Genomic DNA, 19,740 nt, shown 5'->3' on the forward strand with positions numbered 1-19,740 from the left:
TGAGAAAAGTTCCGCCCTCGTCTCATGCCTCACCGGGAAAGCCCTGGAGTGGGCCAACGCTGTGTGTGGAGAGGATACGGCGTTGGACCATTTTGAGGAGTTCATCTGCCATTTCCGGAAGGTATTCGACCACCCATCCGAAGGCAGAGCAGCGGGTGAGCTCCTCTATCATCTGAGGCAGGGGACGAGGAGTGCTCAGGAGTTCGCTTTAGAGTTTAGGACTTTGGCTGCCGGCGCTGGATGGAGCGACAGGGCCCTGATCGACCACTACCGTTGTAGTCTACGCGAGGACGTCCGTCGGGAGCTGGCCTGTAGAGACACCACCCTCAACTTCGACCAGCTGGTGGATATGTCCATCAGGCTGGACAACATGCTGGCTACTCGGGGACGTCTAGATCGGGGTCTGGTTGTTCCATCCTCCCGCACTCTCTCTCCCGAACCTATGGAATTGGGAGGGATGGTGCGCAGGGAGACCGACTCGAGCACCATCTATGATCGCAGAGATCACACTGCTGATCGGTGCCGGGTTGGTTCCTCTGGGAATAGAGAAGGCAGGCAGGGCACTCTGGCATCACCCCAGGTGAGTAGGCACCATACTCATCCAGAGCCCTCTGCTGCACTTATGTTTGTCTCTGTCACTTTTCCGGATTTTTCCCTGCATTCCCAGTATAAGGCGCTAGTAGATTCAGGCGCGGCTGGGAATTTCATTAATAAAAATTTAGCTCATAGTTTAGGGATTCCTATTGTTTCTGTGGATATGCCTTTCCCTATTCATGCCTTAGATAGTCGACCAATAGGGTCAGGGTTTATCAGGGAGGTCACCGCACCTTTGTCTATGATGGTGATTTGTCTACACCACTGGTGTCCCCCAGGGCTCTGTTCTAGGCCCTCTCCTATTCTCGCTATACACCAAGTCACTTGGCTCTGTCATAACCTCACATGGTCTCTCCTATCATTGCTATGCAGACGACACACAATTAATCTTCTCCTTTCCCCCTTCTGATGACCAGGTGGCGAATCGCATCTCTGCATGTCTGGCAGACATATCAGTGTGGATGACGGATCACCACCTCAAGCTGAACCTCGGCAAGACGGAGCTGCTCTTCCTCCCGGGGAAGGACTGCCCGTTCCATGATCTCGCCATCACGGTTGACAACTCCATTGTGTCCTCCTCCCAGAGCGCTAAGAACCTTGGCGTGATCCTGGACAACACCCTGTCGTTCTCAACTAACATCAAGGCGGTGGCCCGTTCCTGTAGGTTCATGCTCTACAACATCCGCAGAGTACGACCCTGCCTCACACAGGAAGCGGCGCAGGTCCTAATCCAGGCACTTGTCATCTCCCGTCTGGATTACTGCAACTCGCTGTTGGCTGGGCTCCCTGCCTGTGCCATTAAACCCCTACAACTCATCCAGAACGCCGCAGCCCGTCTGGTGTTCAACCTTCCCAAGTTCTCTCACGTCACCCCGCTCCTCCGCTCTCTCCACTGGCTTCCAGTTGAAGCTCGCATCCGCTACAAGACCATGGTGCTTGCCTACGGAGCTGTGAGGGGAACGGCACCTCAGTACCTCCAGGCTCTGATCAGGCCCTACACCCAAACAAGGGCACTGCGTTCATCCACCTCTGGCCTGCTCGCCTCCCTACCACTGAGGAAGTACAGTTCCCGCTCAGCCCAGTCAAAACTGTTCGCTGCTCTGGCCCCCCAATGGTGGAACAAACTCCCTCACGACGCCAGGACAGCGGAGTCAATCACCACCTTCTGGAGACACCTGAAACCCCACCTCTTTAAGGAATACCTAGGATAGGATAAAGTAATCCTTCTGACCCCCCCCCCCCCCTTAAAAGATTTAAATGCACTGTTGTAAAGTGGCTGTTCCACTGGATGTCATAAGGTGAATGCACCAATTTGTAAGTCGCTCTGGATAAGAGCGTCTGCTAAATGACTTAAATGTAATGTAAATGTATGATAACGCAGGAGGGTCACAAGGAGAAGATTATTCTTTTCCTTATTGATTCCCCTGCGTATTCTGTGGTGCTAGGCCTACCCTGGTTAACTTATCATAACCCCACTGTTTCTTGGCCACAGAGGGCTCTCACGGGGTGGTCGCGAGAGTGCTCAGGTAGGTGTGTAGGGGTTTCCGTTGGTGCTACTACGGTGGAAAGTCCAGACCAGGTCTCCACCGTGCGCATTCCCCCAGAATATGCCGATTTGGCACTCGCCTTCTGTAAAAAGAAGGTGACTCAATTACCACCCCATCAACAGGGGGATTGTGCGATAGATCTCCTGGTAGACGCTGCATATCCCAGGAGTCACGTGTATCCCCTGTCGCAAGCGGAGACAGTGGCTATGGATACATATATCTCTGAATCCCTGCGTCAGGGGTTCATTCAGCCATCCATTTCACCCGCCTCTTCGAATTTCTTTTTTGTGAAGAAGAAGGATGGCGGTTTACGCCCGTGCATTGATTATCGAGATCTCAATAAAATCATGGTAAAATATAGTTACCCGCTACCTTTGATCAATACAGTATGGAGTCAATGCGGGGGCCCGCTTCTTCACAAAATTGGATCTCAGGAGTGCATACAATCTGGTGCGTATTAGGAGGGGTGATGAGTGGAAGATGGCATTTAGCACCACCTCAGGTCATTATGAGTACCTGGTCATGCCATATGGGTTGATGAATGCTCCATCAGTCTTCCAATCATTTGTAGATGAGATCTTCAGGGACCTGCACGGGCAGGGTGTAGTGGTGTATATCGATGATATTTTGATATACTCCGCTACACGCGCCGAGCATGTGTCCCTGGTGCGCAGGGTGCTTGGTCGCCTGTTGGAGCATGATCTATATGTCAAGGCTGAGAAATGCTTGTTCTTCCAACAATCCATCTCCTTCCTAGGGCATCAGATTTCCACTTCAGGAGTGGAAATGGAGAGCGACCGCATTACAGCCGTGCGTAATTGGCCGACTCCAACCACGGTAAAGGAGGTGCAGCGTTTTTTAGGGTTTGCCAATTACTACCGGAGATTTATCCGGGGTTTTGGTCAGGTTGCAGCTCCCATTACCTCACTGCTAAAGGGGGGACCGGTGCGCTTGCAGTGGTCGGCCGAGGCGAATAGGGCTTTTGGACAACTGAAGGCTCTGTTTACCTCGGCGCCTGTGTTGGCTCATCCGGATCCCTCTTTGCCATTCATAGTAGAGGTGGACGCATCCGAAGCTGGGATAGGAGCAGTGCTCTCTCAGCGTTCGGGTGTGCCACTGAAGCTTCGCCCCTGTGCTTTCTTTTCGAAGAAGCTCAGCCCGGCGGAGCGAAACTATGATGTGGGGGACCGAGAGCTGTTAGCTGTCGTAAAAGCCTTGAAGGTGTGGAGGCATTGGCTTGAGGGGGCTAATCACCCTTTTCTCATCTGGACTGACCACCGCAATCTGGAGTACATCCGGCAGGCGAAGAGACTAAATCCTTGCCAGGCAAGGTGGGCCATGTTTTTCACTCGTTTTGTGTTTACGCTTACTTACAGACCAGGCTCCCAGAACGTCAAGGCAGACGCATTGTCTCGGCTGTATGACACAGAGGAGCGGCCCATGGATCCCACTCCCATACTCCCAGAGTCGTGTTTGGTGGCGCCAGTAGTGTGGGAGCTGGACGCGGACATTGAGCGGGCGTCACGTGCAGAGCCCTCTCCTCCTGAGTGTCCAGCTGGTCGTCTGTACGTTCCGTCTGCTGTCCGCGACCGATTGATTTATTGGGCTCACACATCACCCTCCTCTGGTCATCCTGGGATAGGTCGGACGATGCGCTGTCTTGATGGGAGGTACTGGTGGCCCACTTTAGCTAAGGACGTGAGGATTTATGTTTCCTCCTGTTCGGTGTGCGCCCAGTGCAAGGCTCCTAGACACCTGCCTAGAGGTAAGCTTCTACCTTTACCCATTCCTCAACGGCCGTGGTCGCACCTGTCAGTGGATTTTTTGACTGATCTTCCACCTTCACAGGGTTACACCACGATCCTGGTCGTTGTGGATCGGTTCTCTAAGTCCTGTCGTCTTCTCCCTTTGCCCGGTCTCCCTACGGCCTTACAAACTGCGGAGGCCCTGTTTACACATGTTTTCCGGCACTAGGGGTGCCTGAGGATATAGTGTCTGCTCGGGGTCCCCAGTTCACGTCAAGGGTCTGGAAGGCGTTCATGGAACGTCTGGGGATCTCGGTTAGTCTTACCTCAGGTTTTCACCCCGAGAGTAATGGGCAGGTGGAGAGAGTTAACCAGGATGTGGGCAGGTTTCTGCGGTCCTATTGCCAGGACCGGCCGGGGGAGTGGGCAAAGTTCGTGCCCTGGGCAGAGATGGCCCAGAACTCGCTACGTCACTCCTCCACTAACCTTAACCCTTCTCAATGTGTATTAAGGTATCAGCCGGTTCTGGCTCCTTGGCATCAGAGTCAGACCGAAGCTCCTGCGGTGGACAATTGGTTTCGGCACGCTGAGGAAACCTGGGAGGCAGCCCACGTCCACCTTCAGCGTGCCATAAGGCGCCAGAAAATTGGCGCAGACCGTCGCCACAGTGAGGCCCCGGTGTTCGTACCAGGGGACAGGGTCTGGCTCTCGACCCGAAACCTGCCCCTCCACCTGCTCTGCCGGAAGCTGTGTCCGCGGTCTGTGGGGCCGTTTAAAGTCCTGAGGAGAGTGAACGAGGTATGTTATAGGTTACAACTGCCCACTAATTACCGTATTAACCCCTCGTTCCATGTGTCTCTCCTCAGGCCGGTGGTGGCTGGCCCGCTCCAGGAGGCTGAAGTGCGTGAAGTTCCTCCGCCTCCTCTAGACATCGAGGGGGTCCCGGCGTACTCTGTTCGATCCATTTTGGATTCGAGACGTCGGGCGAGGGGCCTTCAGTACCTCGTGGACTGGGAGGGGTACGGGCCGGAGGAGAGATGCTGGGTTCCGGTGGAGGACGTTTTAGATCCTTCCATGTTAAAAGAATTCCACCGCCTCCATCCGGATCGCCCTGCACCTCGCCCTCCGGGTCGACCCCGAGGCCGGTGTCGACGCGCTGCTGGAGCCGCGCGTCGGGGGGGGGGGGGGGTAATGTCACGACTTCTACCGAAGTGGTTGCCTCTCCTTGTCCGGGCGGTGTTCGGCGGTCGACTTCACCGGCCTTCTAGCCATCATCGATCCATTTTTCATTTTCCATTGGTTTTGTCTTGTCTTCCCACACACCTGTTGTCAATCCCATTCATTACCTGTTGTGTATTTAACCCTCTGTTTCCCCTCATGTGTTTGTCAGAGATTGTTTTATGTTTAGTGTTGATTCTTGGTGTATAGGTGCGCGACGGGTCCTCGTACCCATGTTTATTTGATGTATGTATATTCTCGTGTTTGGAGCATGTCATGTGGACATTTATTAAAAGTCTCCATTTATACTTCGTTTAACTCTCCTGCGCCTGACTTCCCTGCCACCTATACACACGACGTTGACACCCTGCGATGTGTTGAATAGCAATTCCAATAACTTAAATTTTGATCTTATCTGAGAGAGAACAAATCAATTACATTTAAAATCCTTTATTTAAACCACAAGGGGCTTGCAGGCAGCAGTGCAAATACATAAAACAATGACCCACCTGGTGCTACTCATAAATCATATCGGGAAATACTTGATACTCTTGCCCCTTTGAAAAGGAGGCACATACAGTATATAAAAAGGTGTACTCTTAATTATGCTGTGTAGTATACATTTTTATGTTTGAACATATATTCTAGCTACATCATTTTAAATAAAGTATTTCAAGTAATGAATTCCCCTTGTTGAACTAACGTCTAGTTAATCTTACCCTGTTGTACAGAAAATGGAATAGAACTGATTTATCAATGGATAGGTCACATTACATACTTTCTTGCCCAAGCAAAAAATTCTCAATTCTCAACATATGGCTGATGTTCAAGACTGCTGAAATATGGTTCCAATGAATGATCCTCTTTTGCCAACTTGATTTTGCATACAAGTGTCCTTTGTCATTGTCTGCTGGACAGTATGGAATCTAACTTTAGTTTTAGAGCTTGCTACATTGCAGACATGTTATTTATATTATTCAGCAGAGAGAACGTTCATTTTATGATTACATGTGAACAATAATAATGAATTAATTGTGAATAAATGCACTTTCTGCATTACCTCAGTGTGCATTTTGTATAAAGATGTCATTCTTTTACAGAATTATTTATGATTATTTTAATTTCTTCATCTTGTATGTTTCAAGGTATGGGACACTTTGGGGGTAATGCAAACTAAAGTGCCTTAAACCTTAACACATCATACTATTCAAAGCAGTGAAGCAAAGAGATGCAACAGATTGAGTATTGAGTGTCTTCATTTTTGGTAATGAGGCTGCTTTGATTCCCAGCAGTAAAGTAGATTTTTCTGCAAGAATCTGATCAATAGCACCCTCTTGTGCATTACTCTCTGAGCTGAACTTTTTTTGCGTACTCCATAATATTGCATTGCTGTTGACCAGCCGAAGCTAACTATAGTTTCCTATTGACCCTACTGGATTGGCTGTTGATACTTAGCGCAACCTAACCTGCCTGCTAGCACCAACATGACAGCATTTTGGTATTTGTTTCATTAGTCGATTGTTGATATAGTCCCAAAATGTCAGCAATCAAGTTTTCAAGATATACAGTGCAATTGAACAGTTCAGACCCCTTCCCTTTTACACATTTTGTTACCTTACAGCCTTATTCTAAAATGGATTAAATAAAATTTAAAAAATCACATTTACATAAGTATTTCGAATTTTTACTCAGTACTTTGTTGAAGCACCTTTGGCAGCGATTACAGCCTCGAGTCTCCTTGGGTATGACGCTACAAGCTTGGTACACCTATATTTGGGGAGTTTCTACCATTCTTATCTGAAGATCCTCTCAAGCTCTTTCAGGTTGGATGGGGAAGGTTGCTCTATAGCTATCTTTAAGTCTCTCAAGAGATGTTCGATCCGGTTCAAGTCCTGTCTCTGGCTGGGCCACTCAAGGACATTCTGTGACTTGTCCTGGCTGTGTGAATTTTTTTGCAAATGTCTTTTTAAAAAACAGAAATACCTTTATTTAAATAACTATTCAGACTCTTTGCTATGAGACTTGAAATTGAGCTCAGGTGCATCCTGTTTTTATTGATCATCCTTGAGATGTTTCTTCAACTTAATTGGAGTCCACCTGTGGTAAATTCAATTGATTGGACATTATTTGGAAAGGCACACACCTGTCTATATAAGGTCCCACAGTTGACAGTGCATAATATCAGAGCAAAACCCAAGCCATGAGGTCAAAGGAATTGTCGTAGAGCTCCGAGACAGGATTGTGTCGAAGCAGAGATATAAGGAAGGGTACCAAAACATTTCTGCAGTATTGAAGGTCCCCAAGAACACAGTGGCCTCCATAATTCTTAAATGGAAGAAGTTTGGAATCACCAAGACTCATCCTTGAGCTGGCTGCCCGGCCAAACTGAGCAATCGGGAGAGAACGGCCTTAGTCAGGGAGGTAATCAAGAACCCGATGATCACTCTGACAGAACTCCAAAGTTCCTCTGTGGAGATGGGAAAACCTTCCAGAAGGACAACCATCTCTCCAGCCCTCCACCAATCAGGCCTTTATAGTAGAGTGGCCAGACAGAAGCCACTCCTCAGTAAAAGGCAACAAGATTATCTGGTCTGATGAAACCATGATTGAACTTTTGGCCTGAATTCCAAGTGTCATGTCTGGAGGAAACCTGGGACAATCCCTACGGTGAAGCATGGTGGTGACAGCATCATGATGTGGAGATGTTTTTAAGCGGAAGGGACTGGGAGACTCGTCCGGATCGAAAGAAAAATGAACGGTGCAAAGTACAGAGAGATCCTTGATGAAAACTTGCTCCAGAGTGCTCAGGACCTCAGACTGGGGTAAAGGTTCACCTTCCAACAGGACCACAACCCTAAGCACACAGCCAAGACAATGCAAGAATGGCTATGGGACCAAGTCTCTCTGAATGTCCTTGAGTGGCCCAGCCAGAGCCTGGACTTGAACCGGATCAAACATCTCTGGTGAGACCTGAAAATAGTTGTGCAGCGATGCTCCCCATCCAACCTGACAGAGCTTGAGAGGATCTGCAGAGAAGAATGGGATAAACTCCCCAATTACAGATGTGCCAAGCTTGCAGTGTCATACCCAATAGACTCAAGGCTGTAATTGCTTCCAAAGGTGCTTCAATAAAGCCACAGCAGCATACCACCCTGCATACCACTGCTGGCTTGCTTCTGAAGCTAAGCAGGGTTGGTCCTGGTCAGTCCCTGGATGGGAGACCAGATGCTGCTGGAAGTGGTGTTGGAGGGCCAGTAGGAGGCACTCTTTCCTCTGGTCTAAAAAATATCCCAATGCCCCAGGGCAGTGATTGGGGACACTGCCCTGTGTAGGGTGCCGTCTTTCGGATGGGACGTTAAACGGGTGTCCTGACTCTCTGAGGTCATTAAAGATCCCATGGCACTTATCGTAAGAGTAGGGGTGTTAACCCCGGTGTCCTGGCTAAATTCCCAATCTGGCCCTCAAACCATCATGGTCACCTAATAATCCCCAGTTTACAATTGGCTCATTCATCCCCCTCCTCTCCCCTGTAACTATTCCCCAGGTCGTTGCTGCAAATGAGAACGTGTTCTCAGTCAACTTACCTGGTAAAATAACGGTAAAATAAAATAAATAAATTAAAGTACTGAGTAAAAGGTCTGAATACTTATGTAAATGTCATTTCAGTTTTTGTATTTTAATACATTTGCTAAAATTGTTTTAAATTGTTTTTTTTTTCTTTGGCATTATGGGGTATTGTGTATAGATTGATGAGGCAAAAAATGATTTAATACAATTTAGAATAAGTTAGAATAAATATACGCCGATTTCAATGTTCAAAACTTGTTGCTCAATCAGCAGTATGTCTGCTGCATAGAGATGAGAGAGAGCCATGAGAAAATATGTTTTGATCAGTCATGGAAATAGAAGTGCTGGAAACATGTTGTCTCACTATTCAATTCCCACGGGGGGACCAAGATGAATATGTATGAACTTTCCAATTTGTAAGTCGCTCTGGATAAGAGCGTCTGCTAAATGACTTAAATGTAAATGTAATGTAAAAGAAGAATGAGCACAAGCTAAGAAACACAGGAGTTTTGGCGCAGGTGCAGCCGACTAGCGCTACAAAATATGTTTTCCCCCGATCACTAGCTGTAAACTGAGTACATTTTTACTGAGGTTTTCAGAATCGTACCTAATAGGATACCTAGTACCTCTACAGAACTAGTAAACCATGTGGAGCCTCCCACATTAGCTCTGACAAATTGAAAACCCTAGTCGTTGGTGACTCCATTACCCGCAGTATTAGACTTAAAACGAATCATCCAGTGATCATACACTGTTTACCAGGGGGCAGGGCTACCGACTTTATGGCTAATCTGAAGATGGTGCTGGCTAAAGCTAAAACTGGCAAGTGTAGAGAGTATAGGGATATTGTTATCCACATCGGCTCCAACGATGTTAGGATGAAACAGTCAGAGGTCACCAAACACAACATATCTTCAGCGTGTAAATCAGCTAGAAAAGATGTGTCGGCATCGAGTAATTGTCTCTGGCCCCCTCCCAGTTAGGGGGAGTGTTGAGCTCCACAGCAGTCGCACAACTCAATCGCTGGTTGAAAACTGTTTTCTGGCCCTCCCAAAAGATAAAATTTGTAGATAATTGGCCCTCTTTCTGGGACTCACCCACAAACAGGACCAAGCCTGGCCTGTTGAGGAGTGACGGACTCCATCCTAGCTGGAGGGATGCTCTCATCTTATCTGCGACCATAGACAGGGCTCTAACTCCCCTAGCTCCACAATGAAATAGGGTGCAGGCCAGGCAGCAGGCTGTTAGCCAACCTGCCAGCTTAGTGGAGTCTGCCACTAGCATAGTCAGTGTAGTCAGCTCAGTCATCCCCATTGAGACTGTGTCTGTGCCTCGACCTAGGTTGGGCAAAACTAAACATGGCGGTGTTCGCCTTAGCAATCTCACTAGAATAAAGACCTCCTCCATTCCTGCCATTATTGAAAGAGATTGTGATACCTCACATCTCAAAATAGGGTTACTTAATGTTAGATCCCTCACTTCAAAGGAAGTTATTGTCAATGAACTAATCACTTATCATAATCTTGATGTGATTGGCCTGACTGAAACATGGCTTAGGCCTGATGCATTTACTGTGTTAAATGAGGCCTCACCTCCTGGTTACACTAGTGACCATATCCCCAACGCATCCCACAAAGGTGGAGGTGTTGCTAACATTTATGAAAGCAAATTTCAATTTACAAAAAAAAACAGTGTTTTCGTCTTTTGAGCTTCTAGTCATAAAATCTATGCAGCCTACTCAATCACTTCTTATAGCTACTGTTTACTAGCCTCCTGGGCCATATACAGCGTTCCTCACTGTATTCCTGAATTCCTATTGGACCTTGTAGTCATGGCAGATAATGTTACAACTTTAATATTCACATGGAAAAGTCCACAGACCCACTCCAAATGGCTTTTGGAGCCATCATCGACTCAGTGGGTTTTGTCCAACATGCCTCCGGACCTACTCACTGCCACAGTCATACTCTGGACCTAGTTTTGTCCCGTGGAATAAATGTTGTGGATCTTAATGTTTTTCCTCATAATCCTGAACTATCGGACCCCCATTTTATTGTGTTTGCAATCGCAACAAATAATCTGCTCAGACCCCAACCATGGATCATCAAAAGTCGGACAATTCTCGGACAACCCAAAGATTCCTAGATGCCCTTCCAGACTCCCTCCGACTACCCAAGGACGTCAGAGTACAAAAATCAGTTAACCACCGAACTGAGGAACTCAATTTAACCTTACGCAATACCCTAGATGCAGTCGCACCCTAAAAACAAAAAACATTTGTCATAAGAAACTAGCTCCCTCGTATACAGAAAATACCCGAGCTCTGAAGCAAGCTTCCAGAAAATTTTAACGGAAATGGCGCTACACCAAACTGGAAGTCTTCCGACTAGCTTGGAAAGACAGGACCGTGCAGTATCGAAGAGCCCTCACTGCTGCTCGATCATCCTATTTTTCCAACTTAATTGAGGAAAATAAGAACAATCCAACATTTATTTTTGATACTGTCTCAAAGCTAAATAAAAAGCAGCATTCCCCAAGAGAGGATGGCTTTCACTTCCGCAGTGATACATTCATGTACTTCTTTGAGGAAATGATCATGATTATTAGAAAGCAAATTACAGACTACTCTTTAAATCTGCGTATTCCTCCAAAGCTCAGTTGTCCTGAGTCTGCACAACTCTGCCAGGACCTAGGATCAAAGGAGACACAAGTTTTTTAGTACTATATCTCTTGACACATTGATGAAAATAATCATGGCCTCTAAACCTTCAAGCTGCAACTTTGAAAAAGTTGTTGCGCAGCCACTCACTGCTTTCCTGAAGACAAACAATGTATACGAAACGCTTCAGTCTGGTTTTAGACCCCATCATAGCACTGAGACTGCACTTGTGAAGGTGGTAAATTACCTTTTAATGATGTCAGACCGAGGCTCTGCATCTGTCCTCGTGCTCCTAGACCTTAGTGCTACTTTTGATACCATCAATCACCACATTCTTTTGGAGAGATTGGAAACCCAACTTGGTCTACACGGACAAGTTCTAGCCTGGTTTAGATCTTATCTGTCGGAAAGATATCAGTTTGTCTCTGTGGATGGTTTGTCCTCTGACAAATCAACTGTAAATTTCGGTGTTCCTCAAGGCTCCGTTTTAGGACCACTATTGTTTTCACAATATATTTTACCTCTTGGTGATGTCATTCGGAAACATAATATTAACTTTGTTATAGCTGTACATTTCGATGAAACATGGTGAAGCCCCAAAATTGCCCTCCCTGGAAGCCTTTGTTTAAGACATAAGGAAGTGGATGGCTGCAAATGTTCTACTTTTAAACTCAGACAAAACAGGGATGATTGTTCTAGGTCCCAAGAAACAAAGAGATCTTCTGTTGAATCTGACAATTAATCTTCGCTGTACAGTCGTCTCAAATAAAACTGTGAAGGACCTCGGCGTTACTCTGGACCCTGATCCCTCTTTTGATGAACATATCAAGACTGTTTCAAGGACAGCTTTTTTCCATCTACGTAACATTTCAAAAATCAGAAACTTTCTGTCCAAAAATGATGCAAAAATATTTATCCATGTTTTTGTTACTTCTAGGTTAGACTACTGCAATGCTCTACTTTCCGGCTACCCGGATAAAGCAGAAAATAAACTTCAGTTAGTGCTAAATACGGCTGCTTGAATCTTGACTAGAACCAAAAAGTGTGATCATATTACTCCAGGGCTAGCTTCTCTACACTGGCTTCCTTATGAGGCAAGGACTGATTTCAAGATTTTACTGCTAACCTACAAAGCATTACATGGGCTTGCTCATACCTATCTTTCCGATTTGGTCCTGCCGTATATACCTACATGTACGCTACGGTCACACGACGCAGGCCTCCTTACTGTCCCTAGAATTTCTAAGCAAACAGTTGGAGGCAGGGCTTTCTCCTACAGATCTCCATTTTTCTGGAATGGTCTGTCTATCCATGTGAGAGACGCAGACTCGGTCTCAACATTTAAGTCTTTATTGAAGTCGCATCTCTTCAGTAGGTCCTATGATTGAGTGTAGTCTGGCCTAGGAGTGTGAAGGTGAACGGAAAGGCACTGGAGCAACAAACTGCCCTTGCTGTCTCTGCCTGGCCGGTTCCACTCTCTCCACTGGGATTCTTTGCCTCTAACCCTATTACCGGGGCTGAGTCACTGGCTTATTGGTGCACTTCCATGCCGTCTCTAGGAGGGGTGCGTCACTTGAGTGGGTTGCGTCACTGACGTGATCTTTCTGTCCGGGTTGGCGCCCCCCCTTGGGTTGTGCCGTGGCGGAGATCTTTGTGGGCTATACTCTGCCTTGTCTCAGGATGGTAAATTGGTGGTTGAAGATATCCCTGTAGTGGTGTGGGAGCTGTGCTTTGGAAAAATGGGTGGGGTTATATCCTGCCTGTTTGGCCCTGTCTGGGGGTATCGTCGGACAGGGCCACAGTGTCTCCCGACTTCTCTTCTCTCAGCCTCCAGTATTTATGCTACAGTAGTTTTTGTCGGGGGGCTAGGGTCAGTCTGTTATATCTGGAGTATTTCTCCTGTCTTATCCGGTGTCCTGTGTGAATTCAAGTATGCTCTCTCTAATTTTCTCTCTCTTTCTTTCTCTCTTTCTCTCGGAGGACCAGAGCCCTAGGACCATGCCTCAGGATTACCTGGCCTGATGACTCCTTGCTGTCCCCAGGCCACCTGGCCGTGCTGCTGCTCCAGTTTCAACTGTTCTGCCTGCGGCTATGGAACCCTGACCTGTTCACCGAACGTGCTACCTGTCCCAGACCTGCTGTTTTCAACTCTCTAGAGACAGCAAGAACGGTAGAGATACTCTGAATGATCGGCTATGAAAAGCCATCTGAGATTTAATCCTGAGCCACCCCTCATAGCCTGGTTCCTCTCTAGGTTTCTTCCTAGGTTCTGGCCTTTCTAGGGAGTTTGTTCTAGCCACCGTGCTTCTACACCTGCATTGCTTGCTGTTTGGGGTTTTAGGCTGGGTTTCTGTACAGCACTTTGTTACATCAGCTGATGTAAGAAGGGCTTCATAAATAAATTTGATTGATTGTTAAAATCCTATATCCTCAAGGGGGCAGCATAAGCACTCCAGAATAGCTCAGTCAAATGTAACTCAAGTCCTTGCTTCAACACAGTCCTTGCTTCAACACCATTAGATTATGGATTACTTGTTCGATACAGAATTTTGATATCAACATAATTATTTTAAGAGAGCTATGAACCTGGAATTGACAACAGCTTTACATACCGGACAAGGACGTGCTAATGAAATACACCTTTGGAGACTACCACTAGATTTTTGGAGCTCAAATGACCAACAATTACACTGAATCAACAACGCACAGCTTTGATAAGTGTTTGATAGTGAGACAATATCAATTCAGTTTACTTTCATTCACCAACAACCGCACCCAAAGGGTGGAAAGAAAATTCTGAATATTACTCTGTCTGCCGCCAAAACCCTTAACTTACCGGCATGTTTGAATGAGGCCCAGGTTCACTCAGAGGTCTAAATGGAAAGTCCATATGTAGAAAAGAGAGATATACTGTGTCCATGTCAATTTTACACACGGTGGCTGTGTCTCCCCTCACTTTCAGAAACTTGGGCCATGAAAATTGGTTGCCGCTGCTTGTTTCATGTCCAGCCATCACAGGCTCTATTTATGCATATTAGACTGCAGTATAAAACACTAGTGCAGCCAGCCTAGCTAAGGCATGGTAGTAAATAACAGATGATGTTCACTCTGGCCAGGTCTACATGCCTCCGCTCTAAACAGTCTCTGTGTGAGTTATGACTGTTTACTGTAGCCCTCTGCTTTGTTTATCACATGCACAGACTGAAGACCAGAATACTACTGTGCGGCATGATTGTGTATGGATGTTATTTATATCTTTGGAGCATTGCCCTAATGTTGCGGATCTATTTTAATGTTTAAAAGCAAGGAAGGTGTATATATTGATCACTATTAACAAAACTCTATATTGTAGAGTGCACTTAACACATTACATTAGAGATGTAACCAGCAGTTCTGAAAACTCAGCTTTGGTACAATCATATGTAACTTGTCTACTAATGGACTAGACAATCTCAGCATCCCTGCAAGTGTAATAACCATGACAAGTAAGTTGATAAACTGACATTGCTAATATAGCTATAGCGGCTTATGATGCATATTATTTCATGCGTACTGTATGTGTCATGTGTGGGCAAATTAGAGTTTGCCTGGAACTACTTTAACTTAGTTTGAGGTGTTAAAGTCACGTCCATCTGACATAATGTTGCAAGTCAGAAAAGTATTTTATTATTCATTATTTTACACAGAGGGATGTTTTGACAAAATTATAACCAATCAAAAATAGTAAGACCAATGACCTGATTTTTTGCTTCAAAAAGCAATACTTCTACCCTGTCTCATGTGTCTGTACCTTTAAATATTTGGTCCCATTTTATGATTATAGATATTGAATATAAAATAATGGGATGAAGCGATGTGCGTTATGTCCATATTTCAGTAGAACAACACAATGTTGCAATATAAGATTGAACATTTCTAAAGTTGGAGAGGATGACATTTTTTTTATTTAATAGTGTCTTTGGTTGAGACTTGGATAAAAAGTCATGTTTGGCTATGGAAAATCCTATTTCAACCCACACTAGTAGGTCAGTGGAAATTAAACAATAGAAAAAGACCTGTACACTTTGTATTGTGTTGTACAGGATGTCAAAAGAACAAACACAGTGATAATTCATGATATGATTGAAAAAAATAAAATAATAATCATACAGTACAACACAAAATCATTATTATAATTGTCTCTGTTAAAATGTATCATGGCTGATCTCTGTATGTCCCAATTTGGTCAGAAAAACTGAACCAGTAGAAAAGTCAAGGTAAACCACTTCTCAAGCGCAAGATTAATCCAGTATTATACAATACAATGACAGAGGCTTGTGTTAAACAGTTTCTATTAATAGCGCTGAATAACTTCATACATACAGTACATATTACACACACTCAAATGTTGGCTTTTAAAACACCATATTTTTTACATCAATAGATGGGATGTGTGATTGGACGCAAGTCTTCATTCCCATGTGAGAGTGAACTGGGATAAATATGCACCTGCATATTCATTTGCCTGAACATTTCAGTGTTGTAACTGATCAAAGTTCTCTTCTCCAAAAGGCACACATGAATACTCTTCTATAATATTCAAACTAACATAGTTCCCTTGATCAGTTTCCGTAACAGATGGATGATGGCACATTTTGACAGCATGAAAAAACACTTAAGAAAATGTACATATAATTCAACCTTGTTTTATGAACCTGAAAAGTGGCTTGTACCTGACCATTGTTGTCTTTGAAACATTATAGATTAAAAACACTGTATTAGTATGAAAACCTAATGATTAGATAAATAGTTTGTTTTAAATGATCGCAATGCAAGTCTAAAGCTCACATACTGTGCAACAATAACCAGCTACTGTAGATCCTTGACCCTACACGTGTGAATACAGTTTCCTGTGTAAACAGTAAAAACACAGGATGAAGGCAAAATATCATACAGAGACTTTCGAACTAAAGAGACAAAATGTGACCAAAATATCCTTTACCATAAACTCCTTCAACAGCTGTCTCTCTAGCAATTATCCTGGGGACAAGGTTACCTTTAAGTGTTCAGAAACATTCTATTGTTTTTTTACAATACAAGTGACTCCAAAATGACACAATACATTATTTACCATTCATTTATATTGGGCACACAATAATCTGAAAGAACCTAAACAAACAGAAATTGCATCCAACAAATGCGTAGAGTCACAAGCTTGATGTAGTCATTGCTTGCTCTGAATATGGGACCGAATAGTTAACCTTTTGCTACTTCAATACACATAAGTGAATTTGTCCCAATACTTATTTGTCCCCTAAAATTGTCCCCTAAAAAGTGCTGTAATTTCTTAACAGTTCACCCGATATGGATGAAAATACCCTCAAATTAAAGCTGACAAGTCTACACCAGAAACCTCACAGTCACTGTATCATTTCAAATCCTGGAGTACAGAGCCAAAACAACAATGCATCACTGTCCCAATACCTTTGGAGCTCACTGTATCTGTTGTTTTGGAGCTAAGGTTTCTGTGCACTAAATGTTGTGCAGACACACACACAGGACCAAGGTGCCCCTACTACACTATGTCAAAGTCTAAGGTCACGTCTCCCTCACGATAGACTACAAAGAAAATCCTCTATCCACATCCACCTTCCATTACCTTTTATGGTGATTGGCTGACTGCATTCTCACATTTCTCCTGAATGTGATCTTCCTTACACTCTTAGAAAAAATGTGCTATCTAGTACCTGAAAGGGTTATTCGGCTGTTCCCATAGGATAACCCTTTCAATAACCCTTTTTGCTTCCACATAGGGTTCTACATGGAACCCAAAGTGGTTATACCTGGAACCAAAAAGGATTCTCTTATGGGGACAGCCGAAGAACCCCTTTGGAGCGTAGTGTCTTTGAGACTGGGTAGAGAATGCATGTAAGGGGTTATTCGTGCAACATAGGCACACAGCTATTTACTATACCCCTTGCTATTCACAGGTAAAATACTTCCTCTGATTACAACATCCCTTTTTCACAGCAATACTCCTTTCTTCTCCAAACTATAAAAAGCTGTCCTCTTCATTCATTAGTCACTTGTCCAAAGGGTATTATTCAACCAGTCAGAACATTGAGAGCGTTACAGATGGAAATGTATTGTACAGACACAATTATCCAGCTCTCATGATATTGTCTGTGCTGTACAATACATTTCTAACTGCAACATTCTGAATGATAGGTCTAGGGTGCTGATAAAAACATAGATAGTTCACCCTGCTGCCTTCAAGGCTTGGGAGAGTGAAATGACCTAGCAGCAATGCTATCACCAGTGGGGTGGAAGATGATTGTTTTGCAGTGAGTGAGCCAGATCCCTCCTGGTTAAGTCCACCTTCATGGTGGCGGAGTCCAATCTAGTATCTGGGATATAGTGACACAGTTGAGGCCAGCATTGCCTCTTCCTGTGCATCGTTATAATATCTTTAATGGTCTATCACATACCTGGTACAGGAGAACAGGAAGTTGATGGCAACTTAATTGGGGAGGACAGGCAACTTAATTGGGGAGGACAGGATGGTGGTAATGGCTGGAGCAGAATAGGTGGAATGGTATCAAATACATCAAACAAATGGTTTCCATAACATTACCACAAGCCCATGCTCCCCAATTGATGCCATTCCATTTACTCCATTCCAGCCATTAGTATAAACGGTCCGCCTCTCAGAAGCCTCCCCTGTAGAGTAGACAGGTCATGGTGAAATGCCAGCCCTTTATGCCCCAACATGTTTTTCTGACATCTTTGACGGTCCAACTGGATGATGCTGAATCTCAGTGTTGCTGAGCCATACTGAGACAGGCCAAACCTACATGCTCCAATAAGACTGAATTATGTCTCTGGTGGTCTTTGATGAGCAACCTCCTGTAGCAAAGCCATAGGTGACACAGACAGGTCAGCCCTACATGCACTGATAGGCCTCAATGTTTTCTTTGATGATCTCGGTGAATGAGCCAGGGTGTTACACAGCCAGGCCGATCCTACGTGCTCCGGTAGGTCTTTATAATGTCTTTGATAGTCCTCCTGCAGATCGGGCAGCAGGCGTTGGCCATCTTCTTCAGTTTGAGGCCACAGGCGTAGCAGAGACACATGTGACCACAGGCGTACAGCACTGTGTCCACCACGTTCTCATAACAGATGGTGCACTCGTCACTCCAAGAGCCCGAGCACACTTGGAAAGTGGGGTATTCTGGGTGGCTGGAGAATGGCGAGCTGGGAGTCGTACCTGGGAGACAATGGAATAGGTTTTAGTGTTAGGTGGATAATTGTCATACCGTATAGCTTGGAAACGGTACTTCTTCTAGTAGGCGTTTTTCAATTTCGTACTAATTATACTGCATCTTCTCTGAAAAGATAACTTCTATGTTTACACTTTGCAGGATATTGAGTCAATATAACTCATGTTCTTCCTTTTGAGAGGGACTTAACTATAATAAAAGGTATCAGGTTGCTGTGTGACCTTTTGTGCAATATACATATCACATTTCCAGCCTATTGCGGTCAAAAGAAATTCTCAACAAATACGTTAAATGCAGCTAATGTTGCCCTTCTTGGTCACATTCCTGCCATAAACAAAGGTGGAAAACGATAGACAGCAAGAGATAGAGAGGAGGGAGAAGAGAAAAATAAAACACCGGGATAACATCTAACCTGGTGAGTGACAAGGTAGTAATGGAAAGAGGGTTCACCTGTGGAGCTGCTGAAGGCTGGTGGGAAGCTGGCATTGAGGCTGGTGTTGAGGTTGATGTTCAGGTTGGAGTTGGGGTTGGGCTCGGAGCTGTCGCTGCAGCGAAGTGTTGGGGTGTTAGGGGTGCAGGATGGGGAGCTGGGAATTGACTGCCCCTCAGGGTCTGCATTCAAAGACGAGCCTGAGGGCACAGAGAAGCACTGTGTCACATACAAACTGCTCTGAACTCATGTACAGCGCATTCAGAAACTATTCAGACCCCTTCCTTTACAAAAAATAAATAAAAATCCTCAATCTATACACAATACCCCATAATGACAAAGTAAAAATAGGTTTAGACTTTTTTGCATATTTATAAAACATTAAAAAGATAAGTTTTCTTTTTTACATAAGTATTCAGACCCTTTCCTATGAGACTCAACATTTTGCTCAGGTGCATCCTGTTTCCATTGATCAACCTTGAGATGTTTCTACAACTTGATTGGAGTCCATCGGTGGTAAATTCAATTGATTGGACATGATTTGGAAAGGCACACACCTGTCTACATCAGGTCCCACAGTTGACAGTGCATGTCAGAGGATACATGGATAGCATACAATCTATGATTGTGTGCTATCCATTTATGTTTTTTATATGTTCTATTTACAGTTGAAGTCGGAAGTTTACATACACCTTAGCCAAATACATTTAAACTCAGTTCT

General features: G+C 44.9%; 1 protein-coding gene across 1 annotated transcript in view; it reads right to left on the reverse strand.

The window, feature by feature from the left end:
- Positions 1-15,644: 15,644 nt before the first annotated feature.
- Positions 15,645-19,740, reverse strand: part of LOC129857418 (E3 ubiquitin-protein ligase NEURL1-like) — a 75,640-nt gene continuing 71,544 nt past the window's right edge. The window contains exons 5-6 of the mRNA XM_055925652.1: positions 19,040-19,219; positions 15,645-18,576 (exon numbers count right to left, since the gene is read on the reverse strand). Coding sequence (XP_055781627.1) covers positions 18,332-18,576; positions 19,040-19,219 — 425 coding nt within the window. The 3' untranslated portion in view covers positions 15,645-18,331. The remainder of the gene's footprint in view (positions 18,577-19,039; positions 19,220-19,740) is intronic.

The sequence above is a fragment of the Salvelinus fontinalis genome, chromosome 1 (assembly GCF_029448725.1).
Source record: "Salvelinus fontinalis isolate EN_2023a chromosome 1, ASM2944872v1, whole genome shotgun sequence".
NCBI lineage: Eukaryota > Metazoa > Chordata > Actinopteri > Salmoniformes > Salmonidae > Salvelinus > Salvelinus fontinalis.